General features: G+C 34.5%; 1 protein-coding gene across 2 annotated transcripts in view; it reads right to left on the reverse strand.

Annotated features, from left to right (window-relative positions):
* Positions 1-1,506: 1,506 nt before the first annotated feature.
* GLCCI1 (glucocorticoid induced 1) overlaps positions 1,507-25,791 on the reverse strand; it is an 83,682-nt gene continuing 59,397 nt past the window's right edge. The window contains exons 5-8 of one of the 2 annotated variants that reach the window (XM_069461880.1): positions 22,187-22,339; positions 18,626-18,836; positions 5,580-5,700; positions 1,507-4,386 (exon numbers count right to left, since the gene is read on the reverse strand). In XM_069461880.1, coding sequence (XP_069317981.1) covers positions 4,041-4,386; positions 5,580-5,700; positions 18,626-18,836; positions 22,187-22,339 — 831 coding nt within the window. In that variant the 3' untranslated portion in view covers positions 1,507-4,040. The remainder of the gene's footprint in view (positions 4,387-5,579; positions 5,701-18,625; positions 18,837-22,186; positions 22,340-25,791) is intronic. The other variant, XM_069461881.1, reaches the window with a different exon arrangement.

The raw sequence follows: 25,791 nt of genomic DNA on the forward strand, positions 1-25,791 counted from the left end.
CTGGTCTACTACCATCATACATCTCTGCAGCTTGAAATTTAGTGGTGAGACAAATAGGAAGGCAGAAAAGCAAATCTGAGAAATTTAGGTGGCAAAAACATCAGGACACAGACAGTCGTTATCTCTGGAAATATGAGTAATAGCAGTATGAAAAAGGAGAGCTGGGTCGGTACAACAAGGGGCGAGACTGTCTTTATTCCATTTAACCACTGAGGTTGATATAAGGAAAGAAGTTTGAGAGATGTTCTTTAAAGTGGAACTGTGGGTCTAGGATATAACACTGAGATTTGGAATGAAGGTATGAATTAAGGGATCCATCTTCATAAAGCCCCTGCAGCTCCAAAGAACCACAAGTTCATCAAAAAAGTGTACAGGGAGAAAATAAGGTTTGTGAATACCAAAGAGGGCAAAGGTGGAAGCTGCCCAGAGAGCCGCAGGGAATACGCAGGGGGTAATGACACCTCAGAGCTAAATGGGACCTCATTCTGTGGGATGGGAGGTGGGGGTGGGGGCAACCCCTCAGTTTGCAATATTCATAAACAAACCTCAAGTGATTATTTTTAGTTAGTGTAAGGTTAGAGCATGTTAGCTCTTAGACCTAACTTCCTCCTTGTTCCTGAGGTTGATTTTGCAAATACTGTATTACCTTGTTTTTTCAGGGCCACTTATATTATGTTTTATTATATAATATGATAAATTCAAGCAGAGATGCAGCTGACTTCATGTTCACTTCATACTCATGTTCACTTGCAATGGAATTTTAAAATTGTATAAGGTAGGTAATTTCCTGCCTGAATTACACATTATTCTCAAGTAGATACCTGATACATCCCACCATTAAAAAGTTATTTTATTTTTCTAAGCCCAAAACAGCTACTGGTCATTTTAAAGTTCAATTTAAAGGTCAAATCTTATCAATCTCTTTGATGAGATGTGCTTTGGAAATGAACAACACTCTGCTGGTGAATTATTGTTCCCAGTGGTTTGTTCTTGCTTTCACGCCACCATATGGCCTACTGTGACCTATCTGGATAACTGGGCATAACACCAGCCCTCTGTTTCTGTAAAGCTCTTTCCCCTCTTATTCTAAATCTCAACGAATAAAAAAGAGTAAAAAGTTGAAGATTATTACTGCAACTTTCTTTGCAGGTACACGTACCTTTCTTGCAGGTGATTTCACTGAATTTAAACTCATTTCCAGAAATTCTTAGGTATAAAATGATGTGGGAACAATGTTTTCTCTATTTAATGTGATCATAGCTGGGTAGTACAAAGACTTGGAATTTTAGACATTTAGCTTCTTACCTTGTGACGGAAAGTGTGTAAATTAAATGTCAAGAGGAAACCAGGTTGCAGAAATCTGATCCAGTTAGACACCCCACAGCTCCAGAGACGCAGGTCAGGAACTCGGATCAGAGCCGAAAACCGCCACTACCGCGAGCTGAATCCACCTCTGCCGGGTAATACGCGGATAACCCCAGTCTTTCCAAAAACATATGTGAACTGTTCCAGTTTTACTAATAACTTTATTTAAATAAGACACAGGAACTTCTATACTGAAAAAATACAAAACAAAAGCCACACATTTCCTTGTGTAAAGCCATATTGTATGGTAACTCAAATACTGTTCAGCGCAGTGGCTAGAATTAAACAGTACAACTATATACAAAATTTAAACAATTTCTGACAAATTTCTACAGCTGGATGTAGGATACATTTGAGCTCAACAACTTCTGGAAAATTTACATGGCAAAGCATAAGCTTTAACACATTTGGTTCAAAACTTTTATATATGCTAAGAACAAATGTACAACACAATTAATATTTAGTTTCTCATGAGAAAATAAAAGCACATGTCACTATAAATATCGTACATCAGATTTCATCACCAAAAAAGCATATTCAGTCCATCTTTCTGAAATTGATATTGATACTATTGCATCTTATTTGGACAAAAGCAGAGCATAAGATCAACATATTATGTATGTAATGCTAAACCAGATATCAGAAGTTAAATGGAGCTCATATTTATCTTACGGAACTAGTAATTTTCTCCCTTTACCCATAATCTACAAAATATAGTATTTTCATCAAGGCCTGAGATTATTAGGGTTAAAGGTATCTGCTGCTGAAAAGATTGTTTTAAAAGGTTCCCCTGTGAAAATGGCAAAAGTAAACTGAGTCCTTTTTTCCATGACAGTCTCCTACAATATAACACTGACTAATTTAAAGGAGCCAGAATGCACCTTCAGGAGAGAATATTACTGCAAACTTTGGTGGAAAGAAGAGAATTGGGATCATGACAAAATAATACACTGAATACACACACATACACAAACATATACACATATATCATTTCTTTAAAAAAAAAAATCAATGGCGTTTCTTTCTTCTATATCACCACCTCATCCTTCAATCTCTGTGAGAAATAAACAAAACAAAGAAAAACCAGGAATGACTGAAGGGAACTGAAACGTTCCTTTAACTGTGGGCACCTGTTCCCCTAATTCTTAAGAAAATTGTGCCGTACACTTTAGGAGCAGATGAAACAACTCTAGGTTTTATTGAACTGAAAGGAATAGAATAAAAACACAAAAGCTTCCCTTTACTTTTGGATACTTGCCTTGTGCTGCAGAAAACAAGGTCTGAAAGTTGGGCTCTCCCACAGACCAACGACGAATATCTAGGGCTCTCTTTACACTTTGTGGAGACCTTATGTCAAGTTCAAGGCTATTTACTTGGGTTTATGTTCTACTTCATACATCCCAAATCTTAACAAAGCTATTCATGATAGTATTATGAAAGGCTTAAATGAGACAGCTTCAAACTATGGCTCTTGCCAAGTTACCAAATTCTGAGGCCCCAGTATTCTCTTTATGTGAATGCAACTCATCACTTGAACTGCTTGAGGAAAACAATAACCAAAAGTATGTCACTTTTTAACCTGAAAATTAAAGAATTTCTAAAAGAGAACTAAACATAAATATACTTTTAGATAAGATGGTAACATTTATGACCCTGATGGCCAACATAAACAAAAAATCTCAACCATCCCCTGTCAAACACTTCACTTGTTTTGAAATTAAATCTAGACATTATCTTTAAATTTCATCACACACAACGTGGAATGTTTATGTACAGTCTAGTGCTGAACACTTCATTTGCAACATTGTAACAGTCCTTAACTGAGCAACACCTGAACTTTTAAAAAAGCCACGGTTTACACATGTTGAAACAGTGAATGCAACAGTTGTTTTACTGGTAACCACATGACAAAAGTGATATCAAACACCACAGATTTGCTGGTTCTCCTCATGTTCACCCATGTCCAGGATTATCATTCTCCTTGGGTTGAATGCACTTCTTATTCTAATAAGAATGTGGAATGTAATGAGGAAAGGGAAATGCATAAAATAAGAAAAGGCAAAAGAGTGATGTTCCCTCTTTAGCTTTTTAACTGTGAAATATTTAATATCCCAATATGATATACATTCCAAGTTACCTGAGTTTAGACTTCAACTGAAGTACCTGAAGCTAGGCCATAAGGTGGGCACTGTGCAACTGTTGTGGCCATTTTTTTTTTTTTTTTGCATTGTATGTATTACAGAAGTTAGAAACAAACACCTGGATCAATTGTAAACATAATCCTGAAGTACAGTATTTTCCATAGGACAAAACACAGCAAGACATTTACTATTTAGACAGGCAACTTTTTGATATAGAGCTTATTTATACTGAAGAATTTGGAACAAAACACAGGACACAGTACTAATCTGTCAAACATACTATGAAATGCATAGTCTCCACTTAAAATGCCAAATGACACACGTTTTGCAAGCATTACTGCTTTCCACAAAAACTGCTGAATAGGAGTTCCATCCCTGCCAAGATCAGTGTTAAGAGATACTTTATGACGCTGATAAGTATTTTGTTGGTGGTGGTGGTGGTGGTCAGAAAGTTTGTCACTCCATGCATATAGATATCTGAGATCACGTTCCTCATCCATGGAACACAGGGCGGAGGCCAGCTCCCCCTTGGCTTTAGATGATCACATAGGTCTGAGCAGAGATGTGTTCTTCGCCCTGCAATTCTGGCAGGAGCTGCTGCTGCTGGGATGGCTGTTGAACAGAGGCCTCTGTGGAGCCCGCTGTGCTGGTGTCATCGGAAAGAGATGCAAAGGAAACCCGGGATGAGAGCTGCTCCACCGTGAGAGCTGCCAGAGCCGAGCTCTGGCCAGAGTTAGGAGAGTTCTTGAGCATCAGGTCAGAAGCAGGTAAGAGGGGGCCTAGAAGTTTTACAGGACAGAAAGCTGATCCAGTTGGGATGAAATTAACCTTGTTTTTGTCAGGACATGAAAAGAGAGGGGCCGAGATAGGTTGACGAGACCTAAAAACGTAAAACAAAATTAGGTTTTAAAATCACTAAAAAGTTAAGTACTTTCTGAATTAACTGGAGTTCTCTAAAACAGCTAAAATGTGAATGGCAGGGGATGGGTTAGGTGTACACAGATGGGTAAACATCTTCCATAGCACAAGTCAGCTGGTGGACTACTCATGTACACAGCACTGAAGTGATATTTGAGACAAAAGGATTTTCAAAAGGATCAAGCAGACAAATTTTTATGGAGGTCATTAGTTTGCTTTTAATCATTTAGGAATGTGGGAAAGTCTCCTACATTATAGCTGAAGATTATGCAAGGTAAGGATGACCTTTTCTGTTAAGAAAAAGTATACTGGGTGGGGGAGCATTACCCCATCATGTGTGTGGTTTAGAGCATTTCCTCCTTTTTTCTGAGTCTCCAGACATACTTGCACTAGCACAGATGAGGGAGTGAAGTTTCAGTGGTCTCTCCAAGAGCCAGTCAGCCCAACAGAGCAGAGTCCACAAGTCCTTCCTCTCCTCCCATTTCTGGGAGCTAAACCATCAACTCCTGTAAGACCAGTTTCTGTCCCTTTCTAGGGTACGAGAGTACAGCAGCCACCACTAGGCACCTGCACTGGGACAAAGGGATGAGGCGCCCAAGAGCCACACAGTCTTCTGAGCTATCCTGCCCAGTGTTTACAGCATGAACTTCTTTTTCAATTTAATTTCTAACTTACACATACTGAAATTTCAAAAAGGAAAAAAACCTCCTAAGAACAGAAAGTCTGAATTTAATGAGTTAACATGCTAGATGTGTCTACGGGGAAGGAGACTGATTTCCCTCTGGCTTATGGAATGAATACACTGTCTTTAGGCTAGTCACACCTGGATGTTAACTTTGCTCCTAAACGTCTTTTTGTTAACTATCTAAATTAATATAGCTCTTGAAAGGGTAATTCTTAATGATTAAAAATAGACCTGTTAGGTAGTAAGGATAAATTTCCAAGTTTCTTTGTATTGGCTTAAACATTTCTGGCATACAAACTCCAATTCTTCTTCAATAAAATCTCTTTTGCCTATTCAATTCTCTTTACATAATTTGCTTTTAAAATATATTATCAGCTGGATAGAGTAGTTGATTCATCTGTGATCAACTGGTCTCAGTAAAAAGCTTTACAGTTTTGCAGATCCCAGCTGATAGAAAAGACATTACTTACGCCATTTCCTCAAAGACCTTCACTCGCTCACATCCCTCTGGGGGCTCCCGTTTGAACATGTAGCTGTTGTTTGGTTTGGGAGATGAGGCATACTTGGGTAACGGTGAGCTACTCCCACTGTCTGTAAATTTAAAGCAGTTACATTAACTAGTGAGTGAAAGCTCTTTTAAATTAAATTTGATTTCCAAACAGACAGCACAACGTATCCACTACTGCCCCTATGCTTCCACCACAGAGCCTCCTTCACTGCAAAGCTATTTCTAACACCCTTGTGGAGAACATTTCTTCTAAATAACAACTTCAATGCAACAGTAATCTGCAATACCATACAACATAAAAGAAGGATATTTTGGTCCATAAAACTGAATTTTGAATAAAGCAAAGCCATAATCCTGAAAACAAAATATATTATTATTTTCAAAACGCAAATGAATAGGGTAATATGCTTAAGTTATACAGAAGACTTCCAACACATTACAATAATACAGGGCTCTTCACATGCTTTCTCACTGTCCAACTAATTTAATTGAAAGTTTTAGTAAGTGGGATAATTTTCATTACAAAAGTTCTTAGCAGAAATCTTACTTTTACTAAACACCCTGGATAACATGTATGCAGAGGAAAAAACAGGTTTATATTATAACACATCTCTTTTCCCCTGCCCACCATAAAAAGGTAATTTGCTCAGAATTTTGCCTTTAAAATATCTATATAAAAGGGCTTTTTCAACACAGTTTGTATCTTTGCTACAGCAAGACCTGAGAAATCCCAAAACATCTCTACTTAACATGCTTTCCTCGTATTTTTGACCAAAAAGAAAATGGTCTATTCATGAAAAGCCATAAAATCTATATGCAGTTTCTCCCTTTCCTACCTGGCAAAGGATTTTGGAAACTCAAACCCACCAAAATGTGTCATTATCTTTGTAAGATGCCAAGTTGTAAAGTCAGTAGCATACTTATATAAATACAATGGCCCTATTTAAACAAATTCTGACTTAATGCAAACCAATCCCCACTTCTGTAATACTAAGCACGTATCTATTGAGATGTATTATTTTCATCTATTTGAAAGATAGCACTAGCACCATAATTATGTTTGTCACAGTTTTGGTAAGTTGCTTTAGTTTAGGATATAAAATACAGTCCAACATTCAGAAACTGAGTAAAAAAAGAATGTTTTATCGTCATTAATGAAGTGTAATATATGCTTAGAAAGGAGATCCTTGATGCACACTAATACTTTATTTTGTGAATGACTCCAAGAGCATCCATGTTAGTCTTGGGAATGTAGATCTATGCTTATATTTAAATATGGCTATATATCTGGATAGGAAATCACCGTCCACAAAATAACCAAGCCACACTATCAGGAAAAACAGAAAACCACAGTTTCTCTGTCACTATTGTACATGTCCCTATATGCAAAGAATAGTCTCTTGGAAGGAATTAAGTTTTAGACGTTAGGTTTCTTCCTATACCATTCAGATTTAACGACTGTCTTAAACTCAACATTTATCCTGTATCTTGCTTAATCAAAAGGGAAGAGGGGTAAGATGATTTTCTGTCTTAGGTTGATGCAAAGCAATATTATTAGCCTGATTAGAGTTCTGAATTTACTGCTCTCTATTTGAACTAGGCTAGACAAGACTGGTCCATGATCAAAACCTGGTGAGAATGAGGCCTCAAACTTTGTGTAATACCAAAGACGCAGACTGCCCTCCCTTTACTATCCAAACAGCAGCAAGCTATGCAAAGGAAATACAGGAGACCAAGAATACGAGTAAGTAGATATGGCATGAGAGGCTTCCATGGAGATTACTGCTAGGCACAACACAGACCACATGGAACATGCGGAATCGGTCTAAAATCATGGGATCAATGCCTTTAACAAGTCTCTTATGCCATCAGCTGGGGTGTGACCATGTTGGTAGTTAAGAATACAGCTTATTACCATGTAAGAAAAGCCATCTTGGCCACAGTTACAGTCTTCTGCCTTCTATTAATATTTCTTACTACATCATCAGGCCTACCATATTATTTTTCTCACAATTGTACTGATGGTTTCAACAGACTTTCCCATGCTTGAAAGCTAAATATGAGTTGGATAACCTATCTGCAAAACTGATTATCTTCCCATTAACAATCTAGAATAAATTAAATGATTTTTTTCTTCAATTTTTCTAATTTCTGAGGCTTTAAATGTATTTTTTACAGAGTTTTACCTGCTTAAACATTCTTTTTCTGTTTTCTTTGAGAAGGATTGATTAATGTTAAACAAACAAGTAAATACATTGTTATCCTAGACAGATAGTATTCAGTAATATTACATCTTTCGGCCTTTTCAATACAAATTATTTGGTTTTCTGTTGAATATATACTTATGTTTAATGTTAGGTAGTTTGGAAAGATAAAGCTTGAACAAAAAAAAAGTTGAAACTATAAACAAATATTTATTGAATCTGGAGTTTTCTCCTCAGGTAAGTACATAATCTGAGAGACTACAAAGAACAAGAAATGGAGATGTCCAGCCTGTGGCTTTAGCTCCTGTTGTACAGTTGTGTTACCTTGAACACTTAGAACCTACCTTTGTAGGTTTCTACATAATTAAAGGAATTGCCACTCACAAACTCTAAAATTCTGTAATTTTTCTTTAATGGTTCTAACATACAAAGAAGGAACACTGTACCAAAATATTTTTTTGCTTTACAAAGTGGTATGCTTTAAAAACAACCCACATGACAAACCTATTCTACTCATTCAAGACTACTCATTCCCTTATTCATTTAAAACTCTGTATTGAATTTAGTAACCACTTTTCAATAACAGAACATTATAAATATGAGGTAAGCATGCCTGCTCAGGAGATTCAAGAGGAAAAGCCTCATGGTAATCTTAATTCAATCTCAATATAAATTTTCTCATTCTGCTATCCCAGAGCAAAATAATACAGGATCATAACTGGAAATATAGTTGAGATTAAGTTAAACGTTACTATATGGTCTTACATAGCCAATGTTTATTAATAAAAAATGCAATGAATATGATTATTTAAATGTCTTTCTATATTTACAATAGTCTCACTTATATTTATAATCACCCAACTCTGAAAATCAATAGCATGGAAAAATGTGATTGGCTATTATAACAGATTATACTTACGTGTGTTTGCCATATTTACTATTAAAATACAAGTAGCTTGTCAAGTATTTTTAAACATATGGTAATGAATTAAAGCTTGGAAAAATTAGAGAAGTTATTAAAGTTTAGGATTTCATATAGAAACAATATTCATTAAATGACATGTACTTGTATAGCTTAAGAGTTTCTGAATTTCTCCTGATAAATGACCTTCATTATTTTTGGTATATTAAGTTGTGTGGCCCATGATTCTAGTATTAAAAAAATCATGCATATAAAGATCCCTAAAAGATTATGATTTAATTAGCTGAGAGAAGCTGAGCATTGCTTTTTTTTTTTTTTTTTTGGTAATGCTCCCAAATGCATCTGAAGTGCAGCCAAATTTGAGAACCAAACTGAAAAAGTTAAAAACACTGGGTTAGAGTCAGGCTGCCTGACTTCTACCTAGGCCTAGCTACATGACCTAGGGTAAGTTTGATCCCTGTTTTTTGACCTGTAAAATGGGACTAACTACTGACATGATAGCTATAAAAAATATAATACAAAAGGATTAGGATAGTGCCTGAAATACAGTAAGCTCTCAATAACGTTATAATAGTAGAAGGAACACATCATTTCTAATTTTCAAATTAAAAATGGTGAACCACTCAAAAATTGAGTGCCTATTCTACTCTTTCTTGGCAGAATAGAGTTAAGGAAATGTCATTTTTAATAGATTTGCATACTTTAATTCTATTCAGGTACACAAAGATAAAATTCTGCTTCTGGCAGGGAAACAGAGTAATATTTGAAGTACCAGATACTTCAGGTTTGTGATTGTCTATCATGAACACTGTCAGTTCATGATGGCATTCTTTACTGTATACATATCTATTATCTTGACATTAAAATCAATGCCTAAAGCATGCAAATTCTATAAGACTACTATTCAAAGAAAATATTTTTATAGTATATATAGCAATAACCAGTAGAATATAATTCTTATTTTAGCTTTCCCAGGTAGACAACTCACTAGGAAAGTGAATATAGTGTTCAATGACAACTAAAATCACAATAAAAGCATGAGAGTTAGCCAAGAGAGTTAGATTAGAAATATGATTGACTAAAAGGACCTAAACAGAATTACCACTCTAGTGTTAAAATTACTTCTGCTTCAGGAAATGAAATTATCAACTACAGTGTGGTTTGATGGCCTAATGAAATCAGGAAGAACACACTATTTCATAGCATTTCTTGGCAATAAACTTTAAGAACCAGGTAGCATTACTAATTGCATTAAAAAGCCGGCATTTTCAGTTAACTCTAACACCAAATACAGAAGTTCCAAGTAAGGAGAACATTTGGCTTTTATAAATAGCCTCAAAGTTTTCTCTAAAATTTCAAAGTTAACTCATGAGAATGCTACATAATTTTAATAAAAAAAAAGATATTAGTTACATGTAAGATCTCCTTTAAATCAGTACTCAACAAAGAGTAAGGGCAAAAATGACATTATAACCTTTTACCACTTATATTTTTGAACTTTGCTCCAAATCAGACTAATTTTTTAGTAACTAGGACTCAACTTACATTCCAAATGTTAGCCCATTAACTAAATATTTGTTATATGTAGGAGGTGTTTTATTTAATGACTTGTCACTCTATAAGTATTAAGTGAATTGATATCAATTTACAAATTAAGCAAAGTATAGTTTTTCTTTTGTTTTTGTGTACTCAAAGTAAGTACAATGCTTCTTCCACAACATAATCTTGATATGCAGAATGACATTGATTATTATCTACAAATTTAACTTAGAGTCATTGACATGGTAATTACTTACTCTGAATCTGACATGATAGTTAAAAATGAAAGCAAATCACTTTACCAATTTATAGACTAAAATCACGCTTCTTATAAATATAAATCACAATGGTAGAATTAACTGAAAATAAATTGCAGATTACATGGAATATTTTAGGTATTATAAAGCAACGCATTTAAAGATCTTAGGAAAATCACTACAATATAATCTTAGCTATTATATTCTCAAGCTTATTAAATGACAAAATTTCCAGGAAAATTGATTTTCAAAAAAACTGAAATATGCTGTTCATATTAAATTGCTCCTGAAGTATCCTACACGGAAAAAAAGAACTCTGAACTTTTTTTTTTTTTTTTTGAGACAGAGTGTCACTTTGTTGCCCAGGCTAGAGTGAGTGCCCTGGCATCAGCCTAGCTCACAGCAACCTCAGACTCCTGGGCTTAAGCAATCCTACTGCCTCAGCCTCCCAAGTAGCTGGGACTACAGGCATGCGCCACCATGCCCGGCTAATTTTTTTCTATATATATTTTAGTTGGCCAGATAATTTCTTTCTATTTTTAGTAGAGACGGGGTCTCGCTCTTGCTCAGGCTGGTCTCGAACTCTTGACCTTGAGCGATCCACCCGCCTCGGCCTCCCAGAGTGCTAGGATTACAGGCGTGAGCCACCGCGCCCGGCCAGAACTCTGAACTTCTAATAAAAAATTTCACTATAATTTTAAATGTTCACTTAAATATTTACTGAGCACTTACTATGTGCAAAATAGAAGGCAAAGCAAAATGCTATTAATGTTGTCTTAGTGAAAGAGATAAAATTTAGCCTTTTCTATCTTCTAAAAAAATTCTTGCTAAAGGGAAATGGTATTATATCTTTAGGCAAAAACCAACATGGAACCTTCAATTTATCATTATATTCACCTTAAAGTCCAACATTCACTACCTAATTAATAAATGGTAGAGATCATTTGTCACATCTCCCACATTGGAACTCTGTAAGAACTTTGCCATTCTCCTCCTTCACCTCATACATCTAATCAGCCACCAAATGCTGTTGATTCTTTTCAGCTTCTTTCCTCCAATTCCTCTGGCCCTGCTACCCCTCCTCATCTTTGCCTTACAGCTGTGGTCTCCCAACTGATATGCACAAAACAATCTGCTGACATGTAGGAAAAAAATATTAGAACATTTATACATATTTACTTTTTATCTTTAAAAATAAGTAAATTTCATTAATACTCATTTAGTTTTAACGAATTATACACATATATAACCTAAAAATATATGAACTTATATTAGGGTACATTCAAAATTGCTGACAAGGGTGTGTAATAAAATTTGAAAACCACAGGACTAGACTATCTTATCTCTTCCTCCTACTGTCTCTCTCCACTTCCATTTCCACCTGAGTTATAGTTCTAAAATATTAAGCTGGTCATATCCTTTAGCTGACAAAAAGATCTCTGCTTGGCTTTTCATTTCTCTTAGCAAGGCCTCCAAAGGCCCCTTATGAAATAACGGTCTTTCTACTTCTCCACTCTCACTGCTTTCTACTCTCTACCATTCACCTCTATGCCTCAGCCACACAATTTCTTACTGTTGTCTACACACCAGGTCCTCACAGCGGAATGCCTATGTAAAGGCTATTCCTTTTGCAAAGGCAGCAAGATGTAGTATGATTTTTCTACAGAAGATCTCTGTTGTCATGTACACTACACAGAAGTTAGGAAAGTTACTTAATTTCTGTAAGCCTCAGATTCCCCATCCTTTAAATAATGGCAATGTCACCTATCCATAGGATTGTGGTAATATTACAGGAAATAAGAAAAATAAAATCACCTGAACACTTTTCATCATCATAACAATCCTATGAGGCAGCTATCCCCAATTTACAGGTGATGAAATTGAAATACAGTGAGGTTGAATAACTTGTCCAAGGACACATAATTAGTAAGTGGCAGAGCAGAGATTCAACCTGGCCACCCCAGCGTCAGGGTTCATTACCGTTATGCTCTCTGCTTGACTAAGTTGTGATCTATCTCAAGTCTAGTGTCTTCATTACAGACATGAGGAGCTGACTAGATGATCAAGTTCCTTCCAATTTAACATTCTATGTTTCTACTTAAAGGCTTACCACTCAGGTAACAGCTTCACTGGGTCTGCCTTCCGTTAGTGTCACATGGAGATAGAGTATAAGGAGTGGCCCCCATGAGTTGGTATTTCTTTTCAGAGGAACACAAAACTAATGGAGGAAAAATCCAACAGATTCCTTTTTCCTCTAACCTAGTTGATACCCTATTATTTTCTCCCCAGTCACTATCAGAGCTTTCCTGTTACCAGCATAACCAACAAGAATGAAAAGATGAGACAGGTTTTAGCAGAGTTACTTTCCTTCCTTTAATTTCAACAGGAAATTTGAACTTCATGGCTTCTTTCCGACCAAAAGCCTATCACTAAGTTAGTATAATCTTAGTCTGTCTACTCTTTATTGTTCTCTATTTTTTAAAAGAGTATCACATTCTTCATGAACACTAAAAGCCTAACATATATAATTTAACAACTCAAAAAGACACTGACGTTTTCAACATAGCTGTAAAAATATATCCTTTAAAAAATGGATATATCATAAAGAAAAGTCTTAAAAGATACTAAAAAAATCTCCACTAAATACTCCACCATGCTTTTGCTGAGGATAAAGTAATGAACAAAATAAGGTTACCTGCTTTGTTGGACCTTACATCCTGGTAAACAGAGACAAGGAGATTAAGTGAAATATATACGCAGGCATGTTAAAAATTTTTGGTTTGCTTATATTCTAGACTCTGAGCTAAAACTGAGTTGTCTACTTATTAAATAATTTTGGATTATGAATAATAACTCATCTACAGAGAGCTTCACAGTATCTCCCATTGGTACAGTTGTCAACATTTTCAGAAAGAGGGGAAAGGGGCATTTACTGAATGCTTATTTTGTGCTGTCATAACTTTAGATGTTGTCTTGAAAAAGAAAAACAGGGGAAATGACATTAGGGACATAATTCTAGAATAGGTCCCAGTTTTAAATTATGGAATAACTCCTTTGTTGGAACAATATCTTTACACTCCAATTTTATCACCAAGAAGTTCTTCTAGGATAGTAAGCATCCTAGAACCATATAGAGAGAATCTTTTAATCAACAGATCCAGGTTAAAAAACAGTGATTTTCCAAGGTGTGATGACTGAAACAAGTATATTCATCATATCTGTTTTCACAATATAAAGTCCCACAAGAAAAGTGCCACAAAATCTTGGCCATTAGGCTACCTAAAAGATAGAGTGTTAAAACACACTAAGGGCAAAGGTCAAAAGGAGGTTAAGAAATAGAGCCCCCCAGATATATACAAGAGAAGTTAAAAAGTATGTAGAAAGGAATAGGAAGATGCCAAAAACCGTGTATTTCAAAAATCTGCTTAGGGTCATCCCTAGACCCTGAAAAGACAAGATAATACTTTTCTTTTTCTCTCCTCGGACAAAGGGCAGCTCAGTACTAATACCCAAAGTTTAGCAATATTAATGAGTTAAATCACAGTATGAGTTCAATAGGCTTATCTGCATTGGCTTGGGAAAACTCTACCCACATAGCATACATTGTTCCTTCAGGAAAATATAGTTTATATTACAAGTAGTCAATTTATAGACTCTTGGAATACAACTCTTAGTAGTTGGCCTGAGCAAAATGGTTCCATTTATTTCATGATCATAATAATCAATATTTCCACAATATCTTGCAAAATTGCAGAATTTTATAACAAATGCCTAAGTGAATTGTGCCAAAGATCAACGATAAGTAGCAGACTGAAGTCTAGATTTTGTGGCTTGCTTAGCACCAGTTTGGCTACCATCAAAGAATGCTGGCAGAGCTGCTTAAAGAACTAATATTTTGACGTTGCCATTTGAATTATATAACTGACTGTCTCCCTCGCATTTTGGACATGATAATGTAGAAGAATTTAGGCTAACTCTTCGTGTATATTCTGATAATGTCAAGGTGAGAGCTCTTATTCTGGATCCCTGAATCCTCCAAACAGAGAATAGCCATAGTTCCTATGGCTTTATGTTATTTAGCCTGCCAACCTTACACATGTGACCAGGCTGCCTCCAGTCTTTAGGTCTCTGGAAAGACCTAGCAAAAAACAAACAAACAAACAAACAAAAAATTCATCTGAAATAAGTCTCTCAACAGCTGGAACTTTCTCAATAGTCAGAGTGTTTTTGTCCTGGCATTGCAACTGATATAGCCAAAGAAAAAACTAATATGCTATTCAGTTAAAATTACTTTTTACGTCTCAAATTAGACATGATTCATGGAGAATAGATGTTAAGAACAGGCAGAAATAATGTTAGCAAAGTCAGGAAAAGACTAAGTACAGAAAAATAATCAGCCCACCAGCACAGCCTTCATTAAGGCATGTATCCACCTTCGCTGCCGTCCCTCTCCCTTCCAGTGCATGTCTATCCAGGCTCCTAAGGATGTCTGAATGAGCTATTCTACCACAGAACAAATTTCCCCACAGCAAATGCAGAATATGTAGGTACTCCAAATCCATCCCATTTGACTACACAATTATAGTATTTTCACAGTTAATGATAAAAACCTATAAGAAAGTTTATATTGCTTTCTTTTTATCTTTACTGGAAATAAATAGAAGACCAATTTATGACTTATTGCAGAAAATACAAATTATAAGAAATATCAGTACCTTAAAAAAAAACCCAGAATTTGGACTTTACACAGAGATGTAATGAGTCAGACATTATTCTATAGTTTGAATAACATAAGTACCAGAAATTGTAAAATTGACAATTCCCTCCTTTGTACTTTTAGTATTCTAAACATGATTGTATAATAGCATATTATTTGCTTGTATTCCCATCACTACCTATTAGACTATAAATACCTCAAAGACAGGTATCACATCTTATTCATCTCTATTTTTCCCACTCTCTAGTACAGTACCCGACATACAGTAAATGCTCAACAGATGTTTCTTAAATAAACTAGAAATGTTTCTTAAATAAATTCAGTTGAAATACGTAAGCCTTTACTCCCAATCCTAAAATACACATGTGTGCATACATACACATATAAAAGGGATAGATGCTATTTTAATTTTCTCTTCACAAAGATAGTATTTTGATTTGTTTGGGAACTAGAAATTTCATATTGTGATATTAATAAAAGGCCACACATTTTTTCCAAGGAACAGTAACATCAACTTGATCTTAATCACAAAGTAATGCTTCTAAGACAAATATGACAGATATTAAGAAACTGATGTCATGAGGCCTTAACTCTCACACTTAAGTGATCTTGCAGAAAATAGAAAAATGTCTTAAACGTTCCGAGAGCCCTTATATTTCCATAATTTCTAAAAAGATTTTTTAAAATCACTATTAGCAACACCCATCACCATTTACTGAGTGTTTACTATGTACCAAGGGTTGTGCTAAGCCCTTTGCTACAATATCTCACTTAACCCCAATAAGATGTATGAGGTAGGTATTATTGTCCTATTTTACTAGGAAATATATTTTAACCTCAGGAAAAAAACTGCTGGCCTTAGAGAGAATCTGGACCAATGTTCTTATTTTAAATAGTAAACAAAAAAACAAGAGGAAGAGTTTAAAGAAAAGATATTAGCACTATGCGGGCAGATGTCTGGTATGGAAGAACAAAAGGACACACAGGAAAACATACAAACAAAGGCAGAGTCTTAGGAAAATCTGAACTAAGAAGTGGTCAGAATTCAGATTATTAGATAATTGGCAGAAACTAGGCCAGAGAAGGAGGTTTTCAGTAAGCTGTGGAAGAAAAGTAAATAGCTTATATTTTTTCCTGAAGAAACTAGGGAAACTAGTAGGTAATAATAATAATGATTATTTTTACATAGCAGCAGCTACCACTATTTATTGAATCCTTGAGAATTAGGGCAGTTTTTACATTGAAAGCTTCACAGGATTCAAACGCATTCCTTTTTGGTCCCAAAGCCAGTTCTGGTCTTCATTTCAGTGTTATTAATATAACGTCTCCCGCAAAAGACCTTGGCAGGAGATTGACTGGATTATACCTTCTCGTAATGTTAATAAAACAGATTATAAAGGAAAAAGAGATATTAAAGAACATACAATGTTTGAAACTTACTATCTACCTCTTCTGAGCTACAGAAGCCACTTATTTATCTGCCTCATGAATATATTCACTTGGAGGCCCTGAAGGCAATCTCCAACCCATCAACCAAACTGGAACTTATCTATCATCTTCCTAATACATTTCCTTTCTAATTCAGCATCTCTCAATTACCCACAGTATTAAAATTAAAAAGAAGAAAACAGAACTCCAGAATTAATTGCCTTGCTTTACTACTACCATTATTTCTACTTCTCATTTTACCCCAACTACAAGTGTTAATAAGTAACAAAGGTGGCCAGCTTGAACTACTTACTCCTTCTAATGGTATAACAAAGAATACGAGTTCTGGAATCAATCAAGACAGACCTGTTTCACCATTTACCAGCTGTATAACCTAAAACAAGTTACTATTATTTAATGTTTCCATTCACCTTCAAAACAAACAAAGATTCCTACTGGAAGCAATGTGTTTTCTAGTTTATTTTACTATGAAACATCCACAGGAAAATGGTTGTGAGGAAGTTATTAAAGGTGTTTATTCTCATAGGATGTCTCAGTGAAATGAAAGTTTCCTAGTCTAACATTCTAAGAAATGGAGACTTCCTACTTGAAACAAAGAGATGCCTGAGGTACTACATTCAATATATCCTTAATGGAGGAAGGGAGTCCACAAGGCCTTCAATAACGGAAAAGTCAACAAGAAAAGGGAAAACTGTTGAGATCCACCCACAGATATAAAAGCAGAGGACAAAGTCCAAAGTAGCTTCCAGTTAACATCTCAGAAGAGTTAGGTATAATGGTGAGTGAAAGAAGTCAGATACAAAGAATATATACCATACCATTCCATTTCTATGAAATACAGTAACAGGGAAAAACTAAATAATAGTGATGGAAGTCAGAATATAAGTTATTTCCAGGTAGAGAGAAGAAGGATATTGTCTGGGAAGAGGCCCACGGGAGCCTTATGGAATAATAAAAATGTTCTATATCTCTACCTTGATACAGGTAATGCTTTCATAAGTATATACATATGTAAAAAATTCACTTGTCTGAGCACTTAAGATATGGGCACTTTACATGCAATAATACTTCAAATTATAGGGGGTGGGGGTCAAATCAGAACAAGGACCACAAAAATTCTGCAAGATATTGTAAACTTTAACTTTTCTATGGTTTTACATTTTTGTTGACATTGCTCTATTTCTCTATCATGAGAAGCAGTAAATGTGTTATAAAAATAAGTTCAGTGTTTCTTTGCAAATAGCTAGGAAGGTGGAAACTGGACAGTCCATATTGCCTTCTGTAGCTAGGTCTTAGGAGGCCAGAATCAGAAAGATGCCAGTTAAATGGTGGTAAACAAGTGACTAACACAAGGACAGAAGAACATGGGGAGGCAGTTTGGGCCTGATGAGCAATAAGAAATCCCAGATGTTCTTAATAGTTAACAATTCATCTACGTACCACAATATAATCACTGTTATCCTGTAGGTATTCATTGAGCTTTATCTATTTGGTTAAAAATGTATTCATTCTTCCAACAGAATATTTAGAAATTATTTCTTCCAAAATCAATCTGATTATAAAAACTCACTTTAGAAATGAATAATAGATACTCTGTCATAATCTTCATCAGCTCTGGGCAATACCAAGGAAAAGACCTGAGTGCTGTATGATGTGAAGTTGTATACACTCCATTTTATGGCTTTCATTAACAGCTAGAACCAGGCGCTGTGCTTCTCTGACACATTTATGGAAGATGTTTGTGAGAGTCACGAAGAAGGGGGTATGTAAAACCAATGAACAAACAAACCTTGATTAACCAATCTTTTATAATCTCACCATTCAACAAAAGAAAAAAAATGATGTAATGGTCTAAGACAAAGAAAGTATAATGAACAAGGCCGTATAACAAACCCTCTATGTGGATGATTCCATTCTTACCTTTATCACGATCATAGAGCAAATCTTCTGTTGAGCAAGGGCTACCATCCTGGGACTCCGGGGGACAAAACGGAGAGATGCAGGGTGAGTGACTGCTGCAGCTACTGCTGCGCTCCTGGACAGAAGGAGTCTGAGTGTCAATGCTGCGAGTACTACTGCTCCGGTAGTGAGCAGGGAGTGGAGCTCTTCGACCATCTGGTATGTCCAACGGCTATAAGAGGAACACCATTAAACACGCAAATGCCAGTGCATACATTCTATGCATACAGAAAGCACATAGTATTTCCTTTGATTTCATATTCCATCACTGTTGCCACCATAATTTAACTTTTCTATGGTTAAAGATAAAGAATACCAACCTTGTGTCTTAATTTCTAGGCATGTTACTTTTATGGAACTAAAAATTTCTTTCAAATCTAATTGTTTGTCTTAAAAATTCCATAGTTCCCTATATGTATTTGTAGGTCAGCATTTCCCATAATATTCCTCAATGACAGCAAGAGTTTGCTTAACACTGTATCCTTAATGCCCAACACTCTGCCTGGCACATGGCAGACATTCAATAAACATTTGCTGAACGAATTAACTGAATTCGTACAAAAAAAAAAAAAACACTTTGACTTGGGTTGTAAGAAAAAGTGAAATCTCACATTCACAGGTATAGATTTTTGTTTGTTCATTCTTTCCTATTTTAATTTTTTAGAGACCAGGAACAGAATCATACTTTCCTTTGAAAATTATACAAAATTTCTAATAAAAACGTTTATTTTATTAGTACCAATATAAGATATTAACATAGCTCTGAACAATTTTACTAATTTGGTATTCAACTATGGAGGACTACTCATAATTTAACTTAGTTCTATTCAGTTGTTCTAAGTGACAAAAGCAAGAAATAAAAAGGAAACTATAGTCATAAATACAGAACCATACATTCTGCACTTGAGGGCACCTCCGAGCTCATTTGTCCAATGTCTTGTTCACATAAAAAAGAGACCTACAGTTCAGAGCTCCTGGTGACACAGCTAATTAAGTGGCATCAGAGCTCCTGCTGAAGTGGACTCTTTCTACTCTACTATGCTTCTACTGTAAAAACAGATCTTACTCCATTTTTTTCATTTCTGTGCTAACAAAATAAGGTCAACAAATAAAATTCTACACATTAAATTCTTTCTTAAGTAATTTATTTGTTGTCATATAGACAGGACTGCAATGCTAGGGAAAAGAATAACTGTTTATTTATAATTTATTTCCACTATTTATTTTGTCTACTGCTTTTACTCTGAGTTTTGTCATTTCAGAGATTTCAGAAACACACACAAAGGAGAAATGGAGGAAGGATAGATTAGGCAAGACTCAAAATGTATCAATATTTTCTATAACAAACAAGTGAAAGCTGAAACCTGTAACTACTCAAATAAAAGCTTCATTTATCAAGGCAATGCTGCTAAACCCAAACTATACCAACTTCACAACTCGACAATTACTAAAGAGAATATTCAATTATTTAAATATCAGTTCATTTTATAAATAAAAAGGTAAAATTTTCCAATTTAGGAATGAAACAAAGGAATACTAATTTACTTGGTCAAATTCTAGGAAAATGTTACTTAATGAAAATGTCAATATTGGTAATCAGTATAAGAATAATGTAAAAATTTATAACTACAAGAAATAAAAAAATTTAAATTATTTTCATTCATGTCCTATGTAACAAATATAATCTTTCTATATTTCCATTTCTTAATCTACAACTGGATAATACATATCAATTCCCTTAACCAACCTTTGTTTGGAGAAGGGTAGAAGCAATAATTACAATAACAGAACAGATTTTAGAAATCTACACATTTACACAAAATAGCAATGGGAAATATGAAAGCTTGGAATATCAATATAGTTAATATGACAATTTTCTTTTTTTAGCTTCTGATAGATTCATAGTGACATTTTAATTTATTAAAACTGAGGCACACAATCACAAATCTAAAATTTCTAAAAATTAATATGTTAGTTATAAGTTTATAGGTTATCTCAGAATAATTCTGAAGTGGCCATTACAGTATGACTTATTTAAAAGCAGTATGTTAGCATGTTTTATATTTTAGTATAGTTTTGCTTTGACATTCTTAAGGAATCAGAAAATATGTGAATGATGCTCATTCTCTAAAAATTAAGCCAACTTTACTTCCTTACATTACTGTTCTTAAACTTAATGAATAAAGGAAACATTTTAATGGTGAACAGAGATGACATAACTTCCAAAGGATTCCTTGGTGGCATAATATATAGAAAATTAAAAGGTAACATAAAATGTCTAAGAAGAGTAAAATGGCACAATCTTTTGGGAGGGTCAAAATTTTAAATGTTCAAATGCTTCAACCCAGCAATTTCACTGCCAGGAAATTATCTGCAAGAGTACACAATGTTTTCTAAATCCACTGCATGTGATGACAAAAACTGAAAACAATCTAAATGTTCATCAATAGGGGACTTACAAACATTGTCAAGAAAATGAAAAGCGAAAAGACAACAGAATTGGAGATAATATTTTCAAATGATATATCTGATAAAGAACTTGTATCTAGAAAATAAAGAACTTTGTAAGAACATTTATAACTCAATAATAAAAAGACAAAATACCCCAATTTTAAAATGGGGCAAAGGACCTAAATAAACATTTCTCCAAAGAAGATACATAAATGGCCAATAGTACATGAAAAAAAGATGCTTAACATCATTAGCCATTAGAGAATGCAATACCACAATGAGATACCACTTCATATCCACTGGGATGGCTACAATAAAAAGACAGATAATTACAAGTGTTGCTGAGGATGTAGAGAAATTGGAACCCTTATACATTGCTGGTGGGAATGTAAAACGGTACAGCTACTTTGGAAAAGAGTCTAGCAGATCTTCAAAAGGTTACACATAAGAGTTATCACATCAGCAATTCCACCTTTAGGTATATACCCAAGAGAAATGAAAACATTATGTTCACACAAAAACTTGTCTACAAATGTTCACAACAGCATTATCCATAATAGCCAAAAAGCAGAAACAATCTAAATGTCCATCAATTGAGACTGAATAAATAAAATCCATACAACTGAGTATTATCTGGCAACAAAAAGTACTGATATATGCTACAATATGAGTGAACCTTAAAAACACTATGCTAAGTGAAAAAAGCCAGTCATAAAAAGCCACATATTGTATGATTCCATTTACACGAAATATCTAGAACAGGAAGATCCATAGACACAGAGTAGATTAGTGGTTGCCTAGGGCCAGGAGTCTCAGAGGAAAATGAAGACAGACTGCCAAAGGATACAAAGTTTCTTTTTTGGGGTGATAAAAATGCTGTAAAATTGACTGTGGTGATGATTGCATAACTCTGTGAATATTCTAAAAACCACTGAATTTTACACTACATGAGTAAATTGTATGGTATGTGATTTATATTTCAATAAAGCTGTTATCGAAAATAGTACTTTTGAGATAGTTTGTAATATTTAAGAAAATAAAAGAATTCTAATACCCCACACGTAACCTTACCTTGGACACTTCTTCCTTGCCATTATTTTCTTTAATGAATACCTTTTCTAATTCGGGGCTTATTCCTTCTACATTGCAGGGCACACGTGAAACAGATGATTTTGGCACGGATATATTTGACAGTGGCATAGGGACTGACCTTGATCCAGTAGCCTATGAAATAGGATAAAATGGTGTCAAATTTTTTGTGGTCAAAGCATCAAGAACTAAAGAGCACAGTAAATTTTGAAATCAAAACTCAATTACCAGAGTTATTTTGACATATCAAATACAATAAGAATTCAGATACACATACAGAAATTTAGGTTCTGAAGTAAGGAAATGAGGTAAAAATTACATAGTCAAAATAATCTTGAAAATCCTTCTATGTAAGTGTAAAGGTATAATTGTATAATGTATGTACTTGTTCAGTAGAATGGCAGACAGAATCTTCTGCATTATTTATATTTTTTTCTTTTTTCTGTTTTAATGGAAAAGCATAGTTGAAATCATGTAAGTTAAATGTATCATGTGAGTCCACCATACAGCTCTGTATGGTTGTGTTTCAAAGGCTTTGTTTCCTGTACAGTGACAATTACCCTCTAGTATTTTTCATTTCCATTTTCTCAACCATTTAAGAAAACCTATTAGATTATTAAGTAATGTGGCAACAATACTGCATTAAGTTCAACAACACACACTTAACAACTTTAAAGGTTATTTTCAAAAGTCCTTTGCAGTTCTCAAAAATTAACCACCTCTAATAGATGCTTTAAGTAAAAAGTATAAAACAATCCTTTTGATGCTCAAGGAACTTATACAATAAGAAAGAAATAAGAAAGATAAAGATTAATAAGGTAAAAATTAAAACAATATATGACTTCTACCTCACAATAAATGATTAAAGTTGATATATATGATTCATGATGAGGTGGACTGTTAATCACTGGTTAAAACATCAATGGTATCTCCCATATTCAATGTTATGTTCCTGCCATCTGTGAACTGCTGCCTGTTCATTAATGTCCTTTGTCTCTTATTGATGCATGAGCTTTTTCCATATTGAAGTTTTAACTCTTTATCATACATTAGTATCAAATATTTTTTCAAATGCAGTTGACCCTTGAACACAACTGTGTGGATTTTCTTCCACCTCTGCCACTCCTGAGACAGCAAGACCAACCCCTCTTCTTCTTCCTCCTCCTCAGCCTACTCAATTTGAAGATGATGAGTATGAAGACCTTTATGATGATCCACTTCTACTTAATGAAAAGTAAATACATTTTCTCTTTCTTATAATTTTTTTGATAACATTTTCTTTTCTCTAGCTTACTTTAAGAATACAGTATATAATACATATAACATACAAAATATGTGTTAAGCAACTATTTTTTTTTTTTTTTTTTTTTTTTTTTTGTTGAGACAGAGTCTCACTTTGTTGCCCAGGCTAGAGTGAGTGCTGTGGCGTCAGCCTAGCTCACAGCAACCTCAGACTCCTCGGCTTAAGCGATCCTACTGCCTCAGCCTCCCGAGTAGCTGGGACTACAGGCATGCGCCACTATGCCCGGCTAATTTTTTCTATATAGATTTTTAGTTGTCCATATAATGTCTTTCTATTTTTAGTAGAGACGGGGTCTCGCTCAGGCTGGTCTCGAACTCCTGACCTTGAGCAATCCACCCGCCTCGGCCTCCCAGAGTGCTAGGATTACAGGCGTGAGCCACCGCGCCCGGCCTTAAGCAACTATTTATATTATTGGTACGGCTTCTGGTCAACAGTAGGCTATAAGTAGCTAAGTTTTGGAGGAGTCCAAAAGTTATATGTGAATTTTCAACTGCAAAGGGATTGGTGCCCCTAACCTCGGCATTGTTCAAGGGTCAACTGTATTTTATAAAATATTTTATCAAATACTTTTCTTTCAGTAATTTTATAGTTTTTCATATTTAAATACTTAACTTATCATGATTTATTTTTGTGTATGGTATAAGGTCTTAGTATTTTTTTCCCATATAGTAATCCAACTGCCCCAACATCTCTTTATGGATTCTATATTTGATTTTCTTGAGTTTCTACCTGATAATCCCTATACAGAGCTCCACTTTAATTGCTGTAATTTTATATTACACTTTGGGGTCCTGTGGGGAAACTCTTTTCAAATTTTCTATTAATGGGCATTGCTTTCTCATTGACTTCTGAAGACAACTTTTCAAGTAATAAAAACAACTCCTTTCAAATTTCCACTAGAACTCAATAATCTGTACATTAATTTGGGGTAAACTGTTATTTAAAATATACTGAGACTTCCCATCCATTAATGTGTTAAGACTTCCCATTTATGTCTTTATTTTATATTTCATATTCTCAGTAAAGATGTATAGTTTACATATTTTTGAAGTTAACTTCTAGGCATCTTATATTTTTTCATTATATTTTCTAACCTGTTATTGCTAGCATACAACTACTGAATTGTATGTTTATATTTTATGTAATAATCACATTAGATTTCAGTTCTTTCCCTTTTTCTTATGGAAAATTCCAAACATAAACATAATTCAACAGAACAGTGTAATGAAGCCTCAGGTACACATTACTCAGCTTCAAAAATTATCAATATTTGCCAATTTATTTCATCTAAACGCCCATTTCTTTTTTTATTTATTCTTAGAGTATTTTAAAGCACATTCTAGACTTCTTATTTCACCTACAAATATTTCAGTATATATAACAAAGGATAATTATTTTTAAGCATAATCACATGCCAAAAATCCAATGTAAACTTGAACAATTGTATAAATCTTTTTTGTTAAGTCAATGAGTCAATCAATCTAGTATAAGCGCACTGGACTCAGAGAAAAAAATGCTTGAAATAAATAAGAATAATAATATATTAGTTCTATTAGATTAAGAAGAAAAAAGAAGGCATATATGAATTTTCACTTCAAATGTCTAAAGCTTGCCAGTTTGTCTTACAGCTCTGGAAAGGTATAATCAGCATACAATAAAATCCTCCCATTTTAAGTATTCAATTCATCTGGCTTTGTTTTATATATATAGAGAGAGAGAGAGAGAGAGAGAGACAGACAGACAGACAGACATCCAATTATCAGTACAGTCACATTTAGAACCTTACATCATCCAAAAAAATTCCCTATGGCCTCTCTGCAGTCAATCTCCACCCCTAAAACTTTGTTTCTATACTTTTGCTTCTTTAAGAATTTAAAACAAATTTATCACAAATCATACTGCAGCCTTTTGCTCCTGACTTCTTTCACTTAGCATGATGTTTTTGAGATTTAACCATGTTCTTACATGTATCAGTAATCCCCTTCCATTTTTATTGTATTATATTGTGTGGATATATGAAGTGTTGTTTATCCACTTAACAGCTGAATATTTGTTTCCATTTCTTTTAGTATTATCAGTAATGCTTCCAAGAATAATCATGTACAAGTCTTTATGTGTATATATGCTTTTATTTCTCATGGATAGACACCAAAAGGAATTCTGGGTTAAATGGTCAGTGTATGTTTAACATCTTAAGAAAATAACAAGATGTCTGCCAAAGAGCTGTACCATTTTGTGTTCCCTCCAGCAAAGATGTTCTAGTTGTTTCACACCCTCACCAACA

The sequence above is a fragment of the Eulemur rufifrons genome, chromosome 29, assembly GCF_041146395.1.
Source record: "Eulemur rufifrons isolate Redbay chromosome 29, OSU_ERuf_1, whole genome shotgun sequence".
NCBI lineage: Eukaryota > Metazoa > Chordata > Mammalia > Primates > Lemuridae > Eulemur > Eulemur rufifrons.